This window comes from Channa argus, chromosome 3 (genome assembly GCF_033026475.1).
Source record: "Channa argus isolate prfri chromosome 3, Channa argus male v1.0, whole genome shotgun sequence".
Classification (NCBI taxonomy): Eukaryota; Metazoa; Chordata; class Actinopteri; order Anabantiformes; family Channidae; genus Channa; species Channa argus.
Window position 1 is genome coordinate 29,148,614 of NC_090199.1, and position 20,382 is coordinate 29,168,995.

The following is a 20,382-nucleotide window of genomic DNA, read 5'->3' on the forward strand; positions in this document are numbered from 1 at the left end:
TGTAATGTTTGTGTGCTGTAACCATATCCATAATATGAAACGCTTTTGCAAAATTATGAGTAAATAACTGTAATAATAATAACTGTGTAAGGACTACCTGATGTATAGTTCAATAAACCTACAGTATAAATATTTTAAGGAATATATTATTCTAAACACCACACAGAGTTTGCAAGGACTCTACATACAAATTATATAAATGCAAACATTCAAGCATGTGCACATACAAAATATGCCTACAAGAGAACAGGGGTAACCTTCCAACAGGGCTGTGTACTTTAATTCCACAGCAGAAAAACATAATAAAACATGAAGTCAAAAATTATGGTTAACTGTTGTACTTGTACTAATGTCTTTGTTATAATAATAATAATACTAATCCTCCTGCTACTACTACTACTAATAATATCGGAAAAATATGACACTATTTCAAAACGATTTAGGTGAAAATTATTTGGGCAAGACACTGAACCCCTAATAGCCCCTTCCCTCCCCAGCTGTGCAGTGCCGGTCCAAGCCTGGTAGAAATTGGGGAGGGGTGCCTGCCAAACTGTGCCAAATCAACATGCGGACAATGATCCGCTGTGGAGACCCTGAACTCACGAGATAAGCCGAAAGGACGAGAAGAAGAAGAAGAAGTTTTTTTTAACACTTACTGAACTACAGATATGCATGTGCATATCCATCTCCCTTTTTCTGGCTTTCAACAGTACAAAGCAATTTTAGTCTACAGTTTAAGTATTACTGTAGCATGACTGGCTATGATTCTGGCTCAGACACACGGCCACATTCACCTCGCGGAGCCTGAATGGCAATTTCGAATACAATAAACACCTTATAAAGCATCACAGAAAACATTGGCTGTGGCCATAGTTCACTTCTATTAAAAGCTGGAACGTTTTCTAAAGATGCTGCCAACTTGTATCCAGTGATAATAATAATAACGATCCTTAAAAAAAGAGAGAGAGAATCGCCTTAATATCCTGCCTCCTACAGTCCAGAGGCAACTACTCCATTTTCAGAACATGATGCTGAAAGGACAATAGTTATATGGGGGCTATGTTTACCAATCTCGTAGTTGTTGGTTCGATCCCGGCTCCTCCGGTCACATGTCAAAGTGTCCTTGAGCAAGACACTGAACACCAGCTTAGTTGCTCCCGATGAATGTTGGCCAGCTGCATAGCAGCTCCCCCATCGGTGTGTGTGTGTGTGTGTGTGTGTGTGTGTGTGACTGTGAGTGCATATAGGTGAATAAAGCACTTTGAGTGACAATAGGTAGAAAAGCGCTATATAAGTACAAACCATTTACAATTTATATAAAAACGGAGACAAAGACTGATATGTTGAAAGTTCAAACAAGATTGGACCCAGCTTCTCATCAGTACACACTGAAGAATATTTGAACTTATTCAAAAATAATCCAACATGCAATCTTTTAAATTTTTTCTCAGAGAAAACGTGTTTTTAGGAATATGCAATTACAGACTGACTGTACAGTAGAGTCTAAATAATATCTTCTCTATTGGTATTGTTCTTTATGAATATAATACATTTTGTCACATTCTGCTTCTGCAATGGATGATAATCCTGCACTGTTCCAATATAGCAGCCACTGAACTGATGTGAATCAAACTGTATTTTATTGAAGTGTGAGCAATCAGGGCATGAACAGACCCATCCATCATGGTTATTGTCAGGGTTTTATGTCCCTGTCTGTCTCCAACTGTAAGCCTTGTGGTTTGTTGCAATGTCCCACCCTCTGGCAGCATACAGGTTGTGTAGCAGACAGGTGGCTTTGTAAATTACAATTTATTTTGTTAGCATCTTGTCTCCTAAAGTGCATGTGCTCTACAGCTGCTTGTAATACACTACATGGCCAAACGTATGTGGGAATGGCACCTTTATGTAATTTTTAAACATCCCATCATTATGGGCATAATTATGCATGCCCATTATGTTTTCTACCTTCTGTTAAGACTTTGCATGCACTTTAAGAACCTAATTGCATGCATTTGCTCCCCCCCAGCCACAAGATCATTTATGATGTTTATCTTTAATGTTGGTGGAGACAAAGGTGGTGTCCACATACCTTAAAGGGCGATTTCAACTTGCTTTCTATGGCTTTAGTTTAGGGTGTAAATGCGCATTAATGCTAATTAAAATTCCCTCTGAAGCAGAAAAATATTTTGATATATGAAAATATTTCTCTGCTTCTTGCTGAAAACCTCCTCAGGATTACATTGCCCGGTGGAGTTTCTTTTCATTAGGAGTTTAGATGATGTCATCTGGAGGAGCTCTGGAAAAGCAGGTTGGGCCTGATTACAAATTTCATAGTGTGAATAAAGAGGTGACATAATTAGAACTAAAGCTTCCTCCATGTAATGTTATCTGGAGGCATTTTCCAGTTGGAATAAGAGAGATATCTGATTATAGGGATGTAAATACAATAAGATTATTATTCACTCAGGATGTTAATGATGCACGATTATACAAATTAGAGGTCGCTAAAATGAATGTTGAATCAGTGTCTAACTTTGCCAAAACAATGTTGGACTCCGTAGTTTACTCTGGTTTACCCCTTCCAAATTTGACTAATGACAACATATACAGCCGCATGATGTCAAGTAAACGATGTGGGCATCATAAATAAAGCTAATTAGGAGAGATGGCATCCATCCTACTTTAGATGACACCTCTCCTATCCAGAAATATGGCTGGTTTTATTAGACAACCAAATGTCTGACAATCCAGAGTTGAGCCTGGGATGTAGGGATCCAGTCCTACAGGCCTCTCTGCAGTGTCCTTACAGCTGTCATCCCCCTACAAACCCCAAATACCTTTAGAGACTGTCTGTCCCCCAACAAACTAAATTAAATAAACCAAAAATGAACACAAGGGGAGTAATCATTATACCATAATAAAAGTTAAGACTACTCCTCTTACAGAACAAAACCCCAAAACAATTAAATGTGGATTATTAAATCTCAGATCTCTCTCATTTAAATCTCTGTTAGGAAATGACTTAATGAGCGATCAAGCCATCAATTCGGTTTAATTTGTCTTACTGAAAATTGGTTGCAGCAGGAAGAATATGTCAGTCTAAATGAGTCAACCCCCCCAAGTTTTATTAATTATCATGTTCCTAGAAGCACAGGCCGTGTAGTGTTTATCTTCCATTCTAGCTTACCAATAAACCCTAGACCTGAACATCGTTCTAACTCATTTGAGAGCCTTACTCTTAGCCTTTCACACCGTCACTGGATAACTCAAAAACCACTTGTATTTATTATTGTCAACCGTCATCGAGTTTTTGACTGAATTTTCAGGTTTTCTATCCGATTTAGTGCTCAGTACTGATAAAGCCATTATAGCGATTATAGTGATTTTAACATTCAGCTAGATGCTAACTGCCTCAACACTGGGTTTACTTTTTTACTGATTCAATTCAATAAATTAAATAAAAATAAATAAACCCACTTACTGTTTTAGTTAAACCCTAGACCTTGTCCTTATACGACATTGAATCTGACAATTTAACAATATTTCCTCATAATTCTCTTTTGTCTGACCATTTATCTGACCCTCTAATAACATTAAAATGGACAATAATGGACTATACAGCAGTTAGAAAAAAAATCCACTACAGTAGGTGCTTAAGTGAAAATGCTTAAGTTAACAAATTTGAGGCAATTATTCTTTCATAATTTGCTTCACCATGTGTATCTTGTTAATAATTCAACAAGATAAAAAAAAATTGTATTTATTAGAGAGAGAATTCACTAGATCCTCCAACTAAATATTACAAATAGATCTTCATGGACAGCAGAGCTAGAATCATCAATAAGGCCCTAACCACTCTTAGACTGCTTTTTACCCCTGTATCTCACTGACCAAATTTTAACCATTACCTCATCAAAACTAACAACCTGTCTGCTAGACCCTATTCCAATTGGAGCGCTCCAGGATACTTTAGCCTTAATAGACACATTCGTATTAGATATCATCAATCTATCTTTAGAAACATGTACCAAAGGCCTATGAGGTATCTGTAATCAAACCGCTGCTTAAAAAACCCTGTCTTGACCCAGGTGTTTTAGCCAATTACAGACTGATATCCAATTTCCTCTTTAATATTAAATACCTTGAAAAAAAAGTTGCAAAGCAATTATGTGACCACCGGTACAGGAATAATTTATTTGAAGACTTTCAGTCAAGATTAAGCGTTCATACAGAAACAGCACTGGTAAAGTGTCCTTTAAAGTGTCCTTTAGGGACTTGTAAACTTTGCTGCCTCTGGACTAGAACCACTTGCTCTACAGGAATTGGATCACGCAGCGCAATAACGACCCTAAGCATATAAGTTGTTCTACCAAAGAATAGTCCATATATTATCTTCAACAGCTTATCCTTTTGAGGGTCAAGGGGAGTTGGACCTGTCATTTGATGAGAGCCTGGACAGGTCTCCAGTCCATCTTAGGGCCAACAAAGAGAGACATACATAGACAGACAGCCATTCATACCCACATTGACATAAGAGTTACCAGTTAGCCTAACATGCATGTCTTTGGAATGTGGGAGGTAACTGGAGGAAACCCGCGCAATCACCAGGACAACATGCAAACTCCACAAAGAAAGGCCACAGCTGTCAAGTAGGTTTGAACCGGGAACCTACTAGCATTGAGGCGGCATTGCTAATAGCTCCAACACAATACTGCCCCATAGTCAATGCAGAAAAAATGGAATGGAAAGGTTAAGCCGTGGGCCCATATCTGAATATTGGGTTATCCAATTATCGTTGCGTTTATCTGTACAATCCCTTTAATTGGATTAGGTCACCACAGCAATTTATACTGCATGGTTAACGTGCTTTGAAACAGGCCAAGTTCAGGGGATCAGATCAAAACCTGTTGTACCCAAACACTGACCTTTTAGATCTCAGGATGGCTACAGGGATAGAAAGCAATTGCAATAATGTGCTAAATAATACAAACAAATCAGGCTTTACTCTGGTTTTAAAACAGAGTTTATGACTAGTTTATGACTATGACTATATTATCATTAATAAAAAAATAAATAAATTAGAAGAATAAGCCATATTGTTAATACAGCTCCATACAGTTTTCTGTGATTATAAATAAACATCCCACCATCAATATCTACTTTAGTAGGAAGTAATATTTTTCTGTTCTTTTTGCAATGTCAGCAGAAACGGTTAGATATAATTTTTTATGTGCCTTACATATTAACAGTTTCTTTGTTAAAAGAGAAAAACATTCTCAACAAGACCATTAGAATAATGATCTACTATTTATTTTTAGTCTTTCTTCTGTTCTTCTACCTGACAGATAATTCAATGTTTTTAATTGGGCACTGAATTCAACATTACCCTTTATCATGGTTAGCATTTTCATTATTAGTGTTAAAGTTAACAATTTAGTGTTCAATACAAAAGGAGGTTTCTTTAAACTACAAAATGAGGCTCTGAAGTGTTTACCATCTAAAACCATACATGCTGGCAAATCTGCTGGTTTAGATACTTTAAACTTAATAAGCTGCAGCAATTTGTTTATTCAACTAATATAAAAAGAACTGTTAAGACAATAAAAATAATCAAAGTAATCAGAAATTAAATATGCTTCCAAATAAGTATAATATATTTTTAGGAATGTGGCAGTTACGGTATCTATGGTCCAGACAAGTTGAGTAAATGTGCTGCAGTGGTTGTGGTCGGAGTAAAAACTGAATGTATTTAAGTTATTTCAAGTGAAAGAGATGGAAGATTTAAAGTTATATCCTCAATAATATATACTAATACTGGGTAAGTAATGGAATTAAACTCAACACTTTCGAGTAATAATTACTGAAACTGTTTAAGTAGTGTAAACTTGCAGGAAGTGAGTTTACTAAATACTATAACCAAGATAATATATTCAACACTTTAGTAAAAATCCAGGGAAATTGCTTAGTTATTTCTATTAAGGCTTGCTATTTGCATTTACACTGCAGGATGGTGCAGAGTGGTCAACACTGCCATCTCAGGTCTCTGGTTTGAATCCCTGGCTGGCTGCAGCCTTTCTATGTGGAGTTTGCATGTTCTCCCAATACTTACATGGGTTCCCTCCAGGTACTCTGGTTTCCTCCCACAGTCCAAAGACATGCATGTAAGGTTAATTGTTAACTCTAAAATTGACAATGATTGGCAGCGTGAATGGTTATCTATCTATCTAGGACCCTTCCTCAACAAGATACAAGATACAAGACAAGATAAGCGGTTACAAATAATTTATGAATTGATTTACAGTGCACACACATTGTGGAAAAAAGAAGGTAGTCAGGAGTACAATTTTTTGATCTTTACACATTTTAATACGCTTTTAAAATCACTCTGAAGTGTTCATTTCATTTATAAAGTCATAGTTCTAAGAATAAGGTTTGACAGTCCCTTTTTTGTGGTGTGTGTGTGTGTTTGTGTTTGTTCAGCTAAGGTTATAGTGTTAAGCAGCTTAAAGATGCCAAATGGATTAATAGTTTTGTTGGCACATAGTAAAGTAATCTGGTTAGCAAAAAGACAAGATACACCCCTTTTCTCTCCGCCACTCTGTTTGTCTCCATCCCTATTCACTCTTTGCTTTTTTGATGGTGTCACACTGTCCATGTTTATCCTTTGGGCTATAAGCACCACAACTTCAGTGATTAGGAAGATGGTATGGTACAAAAATAGAGATCTATCAGTTCCCTGTTCATTTCTTCATTAAATTAGGAAAATCCTGCATTTTTATATTTTGCATATACTGCACTTCTTATTACTATTTCCACAACATAATCTGAGTGTAGGTCATATTTGGCATAGCTGTCCTTGATTGATATTTTAGAGTTCATTTTTAAATTGCTATCTAGGTAAGTCATCACCTTCTGTGCATCCAAGACTTTTTAAAGAAAGGGTAATATCGCTTGAATCAGTGTGTTGACAACATAAAATGTAAATATATCTTTATTATTTTGTCCCTGTAGTTGAGTTCACCTATATCTAAGTAACTAGCAAGGCAGCAGCAGGGCACCAATGGGTCCAGACACAACAACAGTGTTGATGTACATGTTTGTGCGAGTGTCCACTGTGGAACCAGCCAAACATTTCTGGTCTAATATTTCCTCTCAGGAAAACAAACAATGCTGAGAGGCTTCTCCCTTTCTCTGCTCTGCTTTTATTTCATAACTTGTTTTCTGCCTCCCTATTATCCATTATTCTTCTGTCTTCAAGCTGTGACAAAATTGATGACAGAATCACGGGATTAAGTTAATGTACACACATAAATGTGAAAAACACACCTGCAGTGAAGGTGAACTGCTATGGAAAAGGGATAGATTTATTATCTAAGGGAAGTTTTTAGGGGGAAGTTTATTAAGGGGAAGTTTTTTATGATAAATTCTATGCTACTTGCTTTTTCATGGTAGTCTTAGCTTCCATGACTTAGCCATTACCAGAGAAAACCTTTGTAAAATTATTTACAAAAACTTCCAATCAGTAGATACAATAGCAAAAACCAAAAATTGCAGTTTCACAAGTTTCTCAGCGCCCCAATAATGACCGAGCCACCAATGTCATGAGACTCAAAAAGTACATTACAACTATCAAAACCCACAGGACAATGTGGTAACATTACAACGACTTCATCACCTCTGTGCTTACACACACTTTACCAACCCCCTTTGCACACACACACACACACACACACACACACACACACACACACACACACACACACACAGCTGCATTTTAAATAGTCAATTAGCTTTTGCAAACTTGACGACTACTCACTTTTGGAGATGGGAGGTGTATCCTCCAGAGCTCTAACATCCACAGCATAATGCCATTTAATAATAACATTATCAAAATTAATATAAAAAGAAATAATGACACAGCACTTTATCTCACTGTTAATTACAACATCACATCTCTTAATGAAAATCCACTGTGTGTGCTTAGTGAAGATAGTGTGTAATTCTGCAAATGTGTGTGTAATAAACAAGTATTTTATTAGGAAGAAAATTCACACCTGTTACAAGAAACTAAAGAGGGTAATGAATAGACTTTGCACATCCAGTTCAAGCACACACAGTACATATAGACAAACAAATGCACACACAGGTGTACAAAAAATACTTAATAATAATAATTCTTTTTGCATATGCCTTCATTTTTTGTACATAACTCAGCTGAATTGTGCTCACTTAATAAAATTATTGGGAATATTTTGTAATTTGCTGTTTTGCTGTGTTCTTCTGTGATAATTTAAGAAGATACCATCCTCCAATACTAAATCTCACCACCAGAAAGGAAATAAGTGCAGGTGTCCAATGATAGTATATATCAATGATAGATAGAATTTTAGCCTAATGCAATGTTCAACTTTTTTTCTTGTTTAGGAAAACCATTACATTTCATTACGTGCTATTTGTAATGTTTTGGTAAGGAAAATATTGTTGCTATGACTTTATTATGTGATGCTTTAAAACAATATTTTCTATTTGCAGAACGATAAAATACTTTAAATTAACCTGCAGGGCTGATCTTAAAATCTGCTATTGTTCTTTCTTATTATAGCATATGTCTTTATGACTTGGCTTAATCAGAGGAAAAATTTGGATTCACCAACTTTTAATCAATTCCGTTAGATTTTCAAAGACCAAAATATTACATCAATGAATCACTGAACCTTTGTAAGAATTATTTATAATTTGAGAGCAAAATTTAAATCAAATACCAAGTCACATCACATGGCTGATTCTGTTTCTTTCTTTCTTTCTCTTAAAGGTCTTGTCTTCATACTGAAACAGTGAAGTGCTAGATACACTTATTGTTAACTACACTTACGCCTATGCATAATTGCGCTACCGCATAGCCTTGGATTGATTTGAAATGTTAGTTAGTTAGTCTTAATCTCACATATTGTCCTGGGGCACAATAAATCTAATTAAAACAATAATGAAAGGAAACACATGGGAAAAAACTTACCGAGCCCATCCACAACTACCCACATGACAACATCCATTGATGTTGTTTTTTTTATTTTCTTGGCTTGATGTTGAGGACACATATCTTATGAAGAGTAAGAATAAGGCCCTGCTGTATACTGACAAAAATGTAATCACACAGCATAAAACTCCTCTAAACAAAAAGTAAATACCACAAAGTTAAGACACCAAACCTGTCAGTTAGGTGAGGTTTTGAGCTTAAAGAGGAAAAAAAAGCAGAGTGAAAAAGTGAAGATCATTTCCTACCATTGTCGCTGTCAGACTTGTTTTCATGCTCTGTGTCGGTAAGAGTCAGCACTGAGTTGGAGCGGCTGGAAAGGCAAGAACTTCTCCCGGAGGATTTACCCAGACCCCCACGACCCCACAGCCGCATGGCATGCTCTGGTGACATCACAGCCTGACTGTCACTGTCCAAATCCTGGGCTGTACCAACTGTGAAGCCACGGTGAGGGAGGCCCATCTCGGAGCAAAATGCAAGACCCCGTCTTGATGGTGGCTCGCAGATCCCCAGCTGTCGAAGACTGAAATGCTGACCTGAAATAGAAACATAGATAGATAGAGGATAGAAGATCTTAAAATAATTTCACAATTCCAATATGTCACTGAATACCAGTGACTGTAAAATTTATAAAAGTCATTTATGTCTAAAGTGTCGCTCACGTCTGGCCTGGGACACATTCCTGCATCTACTTTAAAGTTTTCTTTTACTAAAAACTGGTTTTATACAATTTCTTTATTTTACAAAGCACTAAAAAAACTGCAAAACCATAAATTACCAGATTTAAATTTGATTTCTTCAACTTTGTCTCATTAGTGACAAATAATCATTAAATGTAATATAACAAATATCTAATGTTATAAAATAATGTGAATCTTTATATTTGTGATTGACCCAGAGAATATGACCTTTTTCCCTGATAGATGACTTTGGTGAATCAGTAAACAAAATTGTTCTCTTCATTTTCTGTCAATTGATTATCTAATAATTGTCCTACATTTATAACCCAATCTCATCACAGAGAAATCAGGTGAGAGTGTGGGTGTGTAACAAAGAACCTTGGCAAGTGGGAGAGAAAATCTGATTTAGGAAAGGTGAACTCAAACACTATCAGCAGCCATATTCTATGCAGAGAGCCTCATCCATGCAGTTTACATTCACCCCGTCTCCCAGAAGAAAAACCTTGGCTCAGTTTGGAGAGTCAGACTTGTCACAAGACTGTGACAGACTCTTGCAAAGCTCTTCTGCAGTACAATAGTTAGGTAAATGATGTCAAAGACGTTTTAAAAAACGAATTAATAAATTCTTTGAAGAAATAAACCCATGGTAAATACAAGCAGCAAATCAAAAGCAGTAAGACGTACGAGGTGGATGGTTACAGAAGAGATCCCTTAAATCCCATATAGTCATTACAGCCTAAAGGTTGTTAAGACATAAATGTTTAAGGTAGTGTACCAAAATTAGGATGCATGTCTCTTATGAATTTAGTAATTGTTACAAAAAACGTACATTGATTAAAATATATTATTTGCTTGTAAGATATAAACATAAAAAATTAGATAACACTCAAATAAATTGAATATAAATACTATTAAACATTAAACTAACACAGTGGCAAAAAAAGGAATAAAAAAATACTGTAATATGTAATTTGATGTAATATAATTTTTTTCACACATTGGATTATTATGAGGGTATTGAAGAATCAGCATTTCATTTGTAAAATTTTGATTTTGTCCAGTGTTATGTTTCCTTTTTCTTTTTAAAGCACAGTAAAGATAATAACAGTGTTTAGCATGTTGGCCTGATCAAATAAAAAGTATAGTAGTAAACTGTAATACTGCTGTAATGAGTTTAAAAAAGTAAAAGGAAAATTTGATAAAAAAATTTAAAAGTGAAAAAAAATGATGTGAATTTAGGATTTGCAATTATAGGATTTAGGATTTGCAATTATAATAACATTTTAATCTACACGGAAAAGTCACCGGTTTTTTGGCTTTGTAACAATGGTTTTAATAATACAAATTATGTATATATATATATATATATATATATATATATATATATATATATATATATATACCCCAAGTTAGTTGCTGCAAACCAGCTCCCCCATCAGTGTATGATTGTGTGTGTGTGTGAATAAGAAGCAGTGTAAAGTGCTTTGAGTGCCAATAGGTAGAAAAGCGCTATATAAGTGGAGACCATATGCCATTTACCATATATATATATATATATATATATATATATATATATATATATATATATATATATATATATATATATATATATATATATATATATATATAAAATTGACCATGTTGATATTGAGAATACTCTCTTTATTAAATGTAATACATCATTAGGAGTAACTGGAAGAGGAAGATGGAAGGAGGCTGAAGTCAGGCTGAAGTCAGGTTCAAATAACAAAAATAATTAAATAATAATAATCCTTTAAAATATAAATGAAAAGAAGACAAACAAATTATCTGTAAAATCTGGCTTTGTCCCTTTTCATCTTTAATCAGAAAATGAAAAGGGAAATTATAAAAGCTTTCTGTAATGAATGGTACAAGAAGAGATAATGAGTGCTGCTGTTCAATTAAAACTTATATTAATTTTAAATGAGCTCCAATTTGGCCAGCAGTGAAAACGAAGGTGATAAGATGATTGAGTAATTATGATTTGTTTCATTTCTCAAATATTGATGCTGTGTTAATTAGAGCTGGAGAACAATGGGTGGTTCAGTAGTAAAGTACTTTTATGTTTAATGTCTATTTCCACCATAAGAATTGGATGTGTATGTTATAGTATTTATTAGACCCACATTTTATTTAAAACAGGTTTAACTTCACTTTCTACTTCCCCATCTGAACTGCATCCATCAACACTTGGAAGTTTGATAAAGTTTGAATAAATATGTGGCAACCAATTAACAAGATACAGTACTGTACAATTATACACAATTAGCCATACATCCAATGCATTTATTTATTTTTACCTGCACACGGCCCCCTGTGTCAAATAATGATGTTCTAATAACTTAATAAATACACACACACACAAATAAAACACACAGACATGAGACTTGGCAAAGAAACTAATAGAACATCTATTTAATTCAGCGTCCAATATTTGCAAACAGGTTTGCACAGATAACCAAAGGAGAGAAAAACAGTTTTTGTGCAAGTGTGTGTGGACTCTGACCTTGTCGGTTATAATCATCTTGTTCACGGTGTACCATGTCCTTGTGTCCCTTGATTGTCCCGTACAGTAACCTTTCAACAACAAAGAACGTAAGTGGTCAGTTATTTTACTAGAATATAATAAAGGATTGTCCTTCAGAATGAAGGCAGAGAAACAGTGTGCACTTTGTGTTGTCCTATTACTTTAAAGTATTGTTTAAAATACAGTTACAGATGCAACATGACAGACCTAAAAGTGATTGCAATATTGTCCTTCTTCTGTTCTTTGATCAGGCTTGGTTCAACCCTGTCCTACTCACCTGGCCACTCCCTCTCCACCGGCTCGGCAGCAGCTCATTTCCATTTACCTGGCTCTCACTCTCTTCCTCACCTGCAGCTCATCTAGGAGTGGATCCCAATACTCTTAATTAATCATTACTCGCTCCTCGATCCTCAGTTTCCCTGGAAGTTGTTCTGGTCCTCCATCTTATTTTGCTCTGAGGAGTGAGGAGCGAGTAGTGAAGTTGGAGGAGAGATAAGCAAGGATACATGAGAGCATCCTTCACTGAACTCTTTTGTTGGACCAACACACTGCTTCACTGGTAAGCTGCTGGTAATTGGACGCTGCAGCTGAACAAGCTGATTTGAAACAACCCCAGCTCCAGCATAAAAAAGACGTAAGGACAGACGTAATGTAAGACACAAGTTTGTCTTTTCTTCGTGTCAGATTCTGTATTACTTAATAATTAGTTTAAAGACTTCCAATAAATGCACATGCAAAGAATTAGTTTATTGAATAAATATATGTATATCTGTCTTCCAAAGTAGTAAAATACAGAATGCAAATTTTACAGATGTTTATATTAAAATCTACAGGCTGAAAAGAAAAAAGAAAACACACTGTGCTGATGGTGTGAACTGTATGTCCTAATTATTTTTGGACAAATCCAGACTCCATTGCAAAAAAACTGACCGCAGTAACTCTAACAGTTACTGACAGCTGAAGTGTTATCATCAGAAACAGATGTCACTGCAGATGACAGTCCAGAGAAAAGGATGTCTCGTGTCTCACATTTCCTCACTTCCTTGTTTCCTCTCTCCTCGGGTCTTTTCCTTGAATCCCTCAATGCATTTTTAGTTAGAGGGACTAAGATGCAAGGAAAAGATGCAAATGCAATAGCAATATGCAATAAAGGAATCGGGATGTGCCCTAGCTACTCCATCCACTGTGTACAAGCCCAGAGTTTACCTTCCCTCCTTTCCAGGTCTTTGAGTTCCAGCACTCTAAATGCCATCCTCCTCACGTTTTGCAACACACTCTGCCCCTTCATTGGGCTGCTGCAAGTTGATACTTTTATAATTTTGATAATACTTTGATATTTTTCTTGTGCTGATGAGTTTCTTCTGGTTTGAGTTTTCAGCTTGTGTATGTCATGTTCTCTAAATTCAGTTATTATTTCACGCTCTTCTTTAGCTTTGCTTACTTTCATCCCTTCATAAAGCCTTATCTCTAGTGTTTGTATGGATTAGCATACTTTAAGTTGTTTAAGGTTTTTTTCACTGCTAAGTTTAGTTCTTTAGTACATATACAGTACAGCATGCCTGTAGCCTGCGGCATGTGTAATCAGCTGTAAGGTTTAGTGGAGGCTTAAGGTGTAACTTTTGGAGCATCTGCTTCTTTTTTGGACAGCAGCCTTTCAGTCCGTATGGCAATGTAAAACCTATTTAACTGTGGAGAGTATAACTGGTGTTCCAGCAGCAATCAGCTCATGGCAGATCATGCTTTTTCTTTCTTTAGCCTCTGGCTTCCCTTAAAATCCAGAGTTTAAAATCCTCCTTAATGACTCTTAATGATCAAGCTACACTTATCCCAAAGACCCCATAGTAATGTATTATACCACTAGAACACTTCACTCTTAAAGTGCAGGTCTACTCGTGGTTCCTTGAATTTCCAGAAAAACAATGGGAGACAGAGCCTTTAGCTATTGAGCTTCTCTCCTCTGGAACCTGTCATGATCCTCTTGTCACACTTGTATTTTCCACTTCCTGTTCTCAGTAAGGTGTCCTCTGTTTTTGGATTCTCCATTTCCTGTTCATTTATCGTGCCTCCCTCTTTCTACTTCGATACCATCTCCCTAGAAACATGCCCTTCACCATCTGAACTATACTGCTTCGCTAATTTTTGGTTTGTTTGGACAGTCTGGCTTATTGTGTGGGCTACTGTGGGCCAGGGGGTAAAGTGGTCTTCCACCAATCCCACAGTTGTTTATTCGATCCCCAGCTTCTCCAATCACAGTCAAAGTGTCCTTGAGCAAGACACTGAACCCCAACTCAGTTGCTCCTGGTGAGTGTTGGCCAGCAGGAATTACGTGTGTGTGTGATTGTAAGTGTGAAGCAGTATAAAGGGATTTGAGCACCAATAGGTACAAAAGCATTATATAGGACTTCGTTTAACCTGGTGCCCATGTGAGCTTTTTAAATAAACTCCTTCTGTCACTAGCATCAGCTGTTCAGCTTACTTGTGCTTGGTCCAAGTTTCTTTTTTGTTACAGAACCTGCTTCCAGTTCAGATTTGAGAGACAGACACCTTTTTGAGTTTCAAGACTTAACTTAAACTGTCCTTTTTGATGAAGCTTAGAGTCGCTGCCATTGGTTTAGACTTCTGGGGACCCCCCCACCAAGGCACTGAGCACTTACCCTCCTCACCTCTCCTTTGCATGACATTAGTGTTATGTCTCTTTTTTTCCGTAGTTGTCCTTCTCCCTTTCTGGGTATGATTCATGGCTCTTGTAAAATTATTCCTTGCTTATAGTATATCCCAAAGCCTCTTATTTTGCGAAGGAAATAGAGGATAAAAACAGAGAGATGTAGAGGGTGATAATTGAGCGTGGACTAGCTCATTCTTCTAGTTAGTCTTTTATAGGATCAACATTTATTGTTGACGAGTTGCTGTTTGTGTGCTGCAGTGGATCAAACTGGTGGGAATTTGCGTTACAATAGCATCACAGCTTATTACTAAATTAAACTAATATCAGAACCGATTTACCTCCACCAGGCTTTTATTAGAATTTCTTTTAGTGCCAACATCTCATTACATGCTGTGGAACTAGCAATCTGATGACAAATAAGCCATGAACAACTTTGTATCTTTATTACAGTAACTTAATTTTTTAACTATTAATAATATTGTCATGGACTAAGGGGGGAGTTTGATGATTTATGAGACTGTTGTGTCAATTATTCATTCACAGGAGGCTGAGAATCCCCATGCATTTGGTATGAATAAAATTTGATGTAATATAATTTACTTTTATCAAAACATTTAAGTTTAATGAATCATCTACAAACCTTTGGGTTATAAAACATAATCCAAATTATTATTAGCTTAAAACACAGGCAGGTTGAAAAAAAAACAACAACCAGATGGCTGTGTCTGCACATTCTGATCATTATTTGGACAGGTTGTGGACAAATATAAACTCCCAAAGTCCCTTTGTTGCACATGACGGTTTAGAGGAACGGGAATCTCAAATCCCTTGGTGCTTCTCTCCTCGTGTCTTTTCTTTGCATCCCTCCATGCATTTTTAATGGGTGGGACTAAGAAGCAAGGAAAAGAAGTGAGAGAGGGGAACAACATCATTTAGAAGATACTTGGAATGTATCCTTCATCTCCCTCTCTCTGCACAGATCTGTAGAGCCATGTATTTCCAATGAGCACTTCTTGTTGCTCTTCTTCTCTCATCCTAACCAATCAAGGCGGATGGTCGCCCACTCTAGGAGCTGTCTGAGGTTTCTTCCATTAAAGGAAGTTTTTTTCTTCACCCTTCCTTTTTTTCCAGGGGATATTTTGCGTTTTCACAATAATTCTGTATAGTCTTGATTTTGTCATGTAAAGAGAACTGAAAACTAAATTTAAATAGCTAAAATTGTGTAATTTAAAGACATTGGGGGTCTAATATTATCCAATTTGCTTGGACAAAATGGAACATTATAATCTGTGACATTCCAGTTCTAACCTGGTCTGGTCTTGGTGCTGGTCAAAGGCCTTGAGTGTTTCACTGGATGAATAGGACTTCTGAGTGGGAACTCTGATTCCCTGGGAGCCAATAGCACAGTCTTCACTGTCCCCTGAAGAACCTACCAAACACATGGGCAAAACAAAAACAAACAAGTTAACATAAAATCTTGCATAAAGCCATATTCAATAACACACACATTTCTATACAGTACTTACAGTACAGTAATGTACTAAAGCCTTCAGACATTGGGAGATTAAGTTTATGATGAGTGTGCAGTACAGAACAGTCATTTGATGTTTTGTGATGGGGTCATCTTACAGTCCTCAGATGTCGCCAGTTAAAATCAGACCTCATGTTTCTGCAAAGTTAAGTGCAAAAACATGTTGGATAGATGCTGCTACTCTAGTCTGCTGAGAGAAATGTCATATAGAGCAGACACTGCTGATATCTGTAGCCCCCCTTAACTCAAATGATGTTCCTGGCATTAGGTGTGTCCACTCTAAACACAGCATGTGTAATGTGTGAGTTTCATTGCTGTCCCTACAAATATACCACACAAGTCCACAAATGCAAAATATTTTTTTTTTTGTCCTTTCGGCTTATCCTGTGAGTGCAGGGTTGCCAGAGCGGGTCAATTGTCTGCATGTTGATTTGGCCTCCCCAATTTCTACTGGGCTTTGCACAGGCACTGCCTGGCTGGTGATGGGGATGGGCTGTTGGGGGCACGCTGTCTTGCCCAGGGACACTGTGGCATGTGGTCAGAAAGAGCGAAGCGTGACTCTATGGTTGGTGGGTGTCCACTCTACCAACTGAGCCGCTGCCTCCACATGAATGCAAATTCTTTTTTATGCCACAGTTTTTATGGATGCCATTAGCGTGGGTTGTGTTAGAATGTCCTATTATTACACCAGTTGACAGTTTCAGTGAGCGTATGAAAGCTGACGTACTCTGTGTCACTTTCCACTCTTCAGTAACCGGTCAAGGCAGATGGCTGGCCATCTTAGGTCTGGTTCTGCTGGAGGTTTCTTTCGTTAAAGGGAGTTTTTCCTCTCCACTGTTGCCCATGGCTTGTTCAGAGGGATTTGTTGGGTTTCCTCTATATAACTGTAAAGTCTTAAATGTATTATTACAAGACTATACATCTCAAGTGCCTTGAGATGACTGTTGTGAAGTGCTGCTATGTAAATAAAGTTGAATTGAATTGAATCTCAGCATTTTATTTGCACTTGAAGCGTAAGATTAACATATATGACGTTATAGTTATGGTGTTTCTGTTGTTCTGATATCGGCTGTCTGTCTGTTTAACGTAGGGCGGGGCAGCACCTACATACATGCGCGCATGTGCAAAAGCAACCATGCACATACACTCGATAATGACACTGAAAACAAAATTTTTGAAATGTATTTTTAGTAACGTTTTTTTTTAGTAAATTTACTAAAAAACAAATAAAATATATGACATTGGCAGTAGTATACAGACCCTTTACTCAGTACTTTGTTGAATCACCTTTTCCACCAAATACACCCTCATGTCTTTTTGGGTATGACACATTTTTTTGCACACCTAGATATGGGGACTGCCATTCCTTCTAGAAATCCTCTCGAGCTCAATCAGGTTAGGTCATTTTTAAGTCTCCCCAGACTTGTTCAATAGGTTAAAGGCTCTCACTGGGCCAATCTAGGACATTCAAAGCCTCCTGTGTTGTCTTGGCTGTGTGCTTAGGATTGCTTTCATGTTGGAAAGTAAACCTTCAGCCCAGTCTGAGGTCCTGAGCACTGTGGAACAGGTTTTCATTGAGAATATTTCCATAATTTACTCCATTAAGCTTTTCCTTAACAATAACCCAAGTCACGTAGTCTCTGCTGCTGAAAATCACCCTCATAGCATGATGCTGCCATCAACATGCTTCACTGTAGGGATGGTATAAGATTAGATAGGATAATATAAGATAGAGACTGGCTGTGTTTATGAAGGAGAGATGGTGTAACCCAGTGCACATCACACATTAATGAACAAATCTGCCCATAGGATACTGCGTTACTCGCTATCGGTATCTATTACATCCCAAGGTAGGTTTTCACTTCATTGTGCTTTGCATCCTTCTCTCTGCCGATGCAGCAGCCGCGTGTGGACTACTCTTTGCAGCGTGCAGACTTAACACCCACAGTCCCTCCTTCTGATCAGTGGGGACTTCACACCTCGATCTCTTTCACTCTCCCTACTTTCACCCAGTATGTGAAGTTGCATATGAGGAAGAACAAGACGTGTGACCTGCAGTATGCTAATGTCACAGGCGCATACACCTCTGTCCCCCTCCCCCCACTTTGTCGTTCTGATCACAACCAAGTACATTTGCTCCCTGAATACACACCCAGGATAAGAAGAGAGCCTGCACCAAAGAAGTCTGTGAAAGTGTAAACTAATGAGGCCAGTGAGAGACAGTTTCCAGACCACAGATTGGGAGACACTGTGCAGCTCTCACGGTGATGACATAAACAGCCTGACCCACTGCATTATGAACTATACTAACTTACGAGTGGAGAACACGCTGCCAACATGGAGGGTACGTTGCTTCTCCAATAACAAATCCTGGGTGACCCCTGAGCTTAAAGCCCTACTGAACAAGAACAAGAGGACTTTCATCTCAGGGAACAGAGAGAAGAAGAGGAGAGTTCAACATGAACTCAAGTACAAGATCAGGCAGGCCAAGGACACCTACAAGAAGAAGCTGTAGGAGCGACTGGAACAGAACAATGCACAGGAAATGTGGAGAGGCCTGAAGATTATATCTGGTCATGGACAGAGCAGATTTAGAAGGACAGCTAAAGGAGAAGTGATTCCTACATTGAGGGGCTGATACACCCTCAGTGTAGGAAGGTGCAGTACCGCAGATCTTTCAGTCCCACTGCTGTAAGATTGTACAACTCAACAGTCAAGTTGAAGATCTCTTGTAATCCTTGATTACTGCAAATTCTCTTCTTTAACACATGGATTTCCTCACTGTGTGATCAATAAAAATGTTATCTTATCTTACTGTTTTTATGGTATACATCTCAGAGCAGCAGGGAGTAAAGACCTAGGTTATCACTCCTTCAGGCACCTAGAATATAACAGTTTGTCACTGAAGGGGCTGCTCAGAGATGTTACTGTGTCAAAAAGTGGTTGGGATTCATTCTCCAGCAAGGACGATAGCTTGGCTACCATCCTCCTTTCTTCCACCTGCTGTGCTGTCTCCAGGGGCATCCCCAGGACTGAGCTGGGCTTCCTCATCAGTTTATCCATTCTCTTCCTGTATGGTCTTCCTGAGATGCTGCTGTAGCAGCTGACCACCACATAAAAGATGCCTGAGGACACCACAGGGTAAAAAAAAAAAAGACCTTAGTCTCTCTCTTTCAGCAGAAAGAGTCTGCTGTGTCCTTTCCACATCTGTGTTATGTGTCCAGTCCAGTTTACTGTTCAGGTGAACACCCAGGTATTCGTAACTTTCCTCAGATGTTCACCAGTGAAGGTGAAGAGTATGCGTGTCTGCGGAAGTCAACCAACGGCTCTTTGATTTTCCCCGCATTGATCTAGAGGCAGATCCTCTGGCACCAGTCCACAAAGTCCTGGATTGATCAGAAAATGTATTGGTCAGATAATTAAGCAGTGCCTCGTTCCTTCCAGACATAACAGTTAGAATTGAATAGCCCAACAGTTCAACCTTGAGTTGTTCAGACCTAAAAATCTTTCTCCTCAAAGGTTGAGAGAACTTCAGGTTTTTCGCAAACTCTAAGTGTCTTTAATGCGTTTGGGTTTAGGGGAGCCTTCCGTATAACCACTCTGCTGTAAAGCCCAGCTTGGTGAAGGGCTGCAGAGATGGTTGTCCTTCTGGAACTTTTCCCTTCCTGCCAATAAACATGATGTTGTATTCTCAGCTCGGCCTGTGTATATGGGTTAACTATATAACATAAAATAGTTAGTTTGTCTAATCACTGAATTGATATGAACCATATCCACCATAACCATAACCATTGATTAATATTAGGGCTATTGTAAATTTTATCTACCATGTGTCCACTCCCATGCTGCTAAGAGTTTAAAACTTGAAAAGTCGAAGTCTTAATTGTCATTGCATTGGTGTCATAAATGGTGTGTACATTCTCCATA

The 20,382-nt window shown here is 37.6% G+C and overlaps 1 protein-coding gene across 12 annotated transcripts in view; it reads right to left on the reverse strand.

Annotated features, from left to right (window-relative positions):
* LOC137124082 (teneurin-3) overlaps nt 1-20,382 on the reverse strand; it is a 379,316-nt gene that overhangs the window by 187,678 nt on the left and 171,256 nt on the right. For all 12 annotated transcript variants that reach the window (XM_067498733.1, XM_067498732.1, XM_067498734.1 and 9 more), the window contains 3 exons: nt 16,233-16,353; nt 12,239-12,309; nt 9,280-9,567 (listed from right to left, as the gene is read on the reverse strand). In XM_067498733.1, coding sequence (XP_067354834.1) covers nt 9,280-9,567; nt 12,239-12,309; nt 16,233-16,353 — 480 coding nt within the window. The remainder of the gene's footprint in view (nt 1-9,279; nt 9,568-12,238; nt 12,310-16,232; nt 16,354-20,382) is intronic.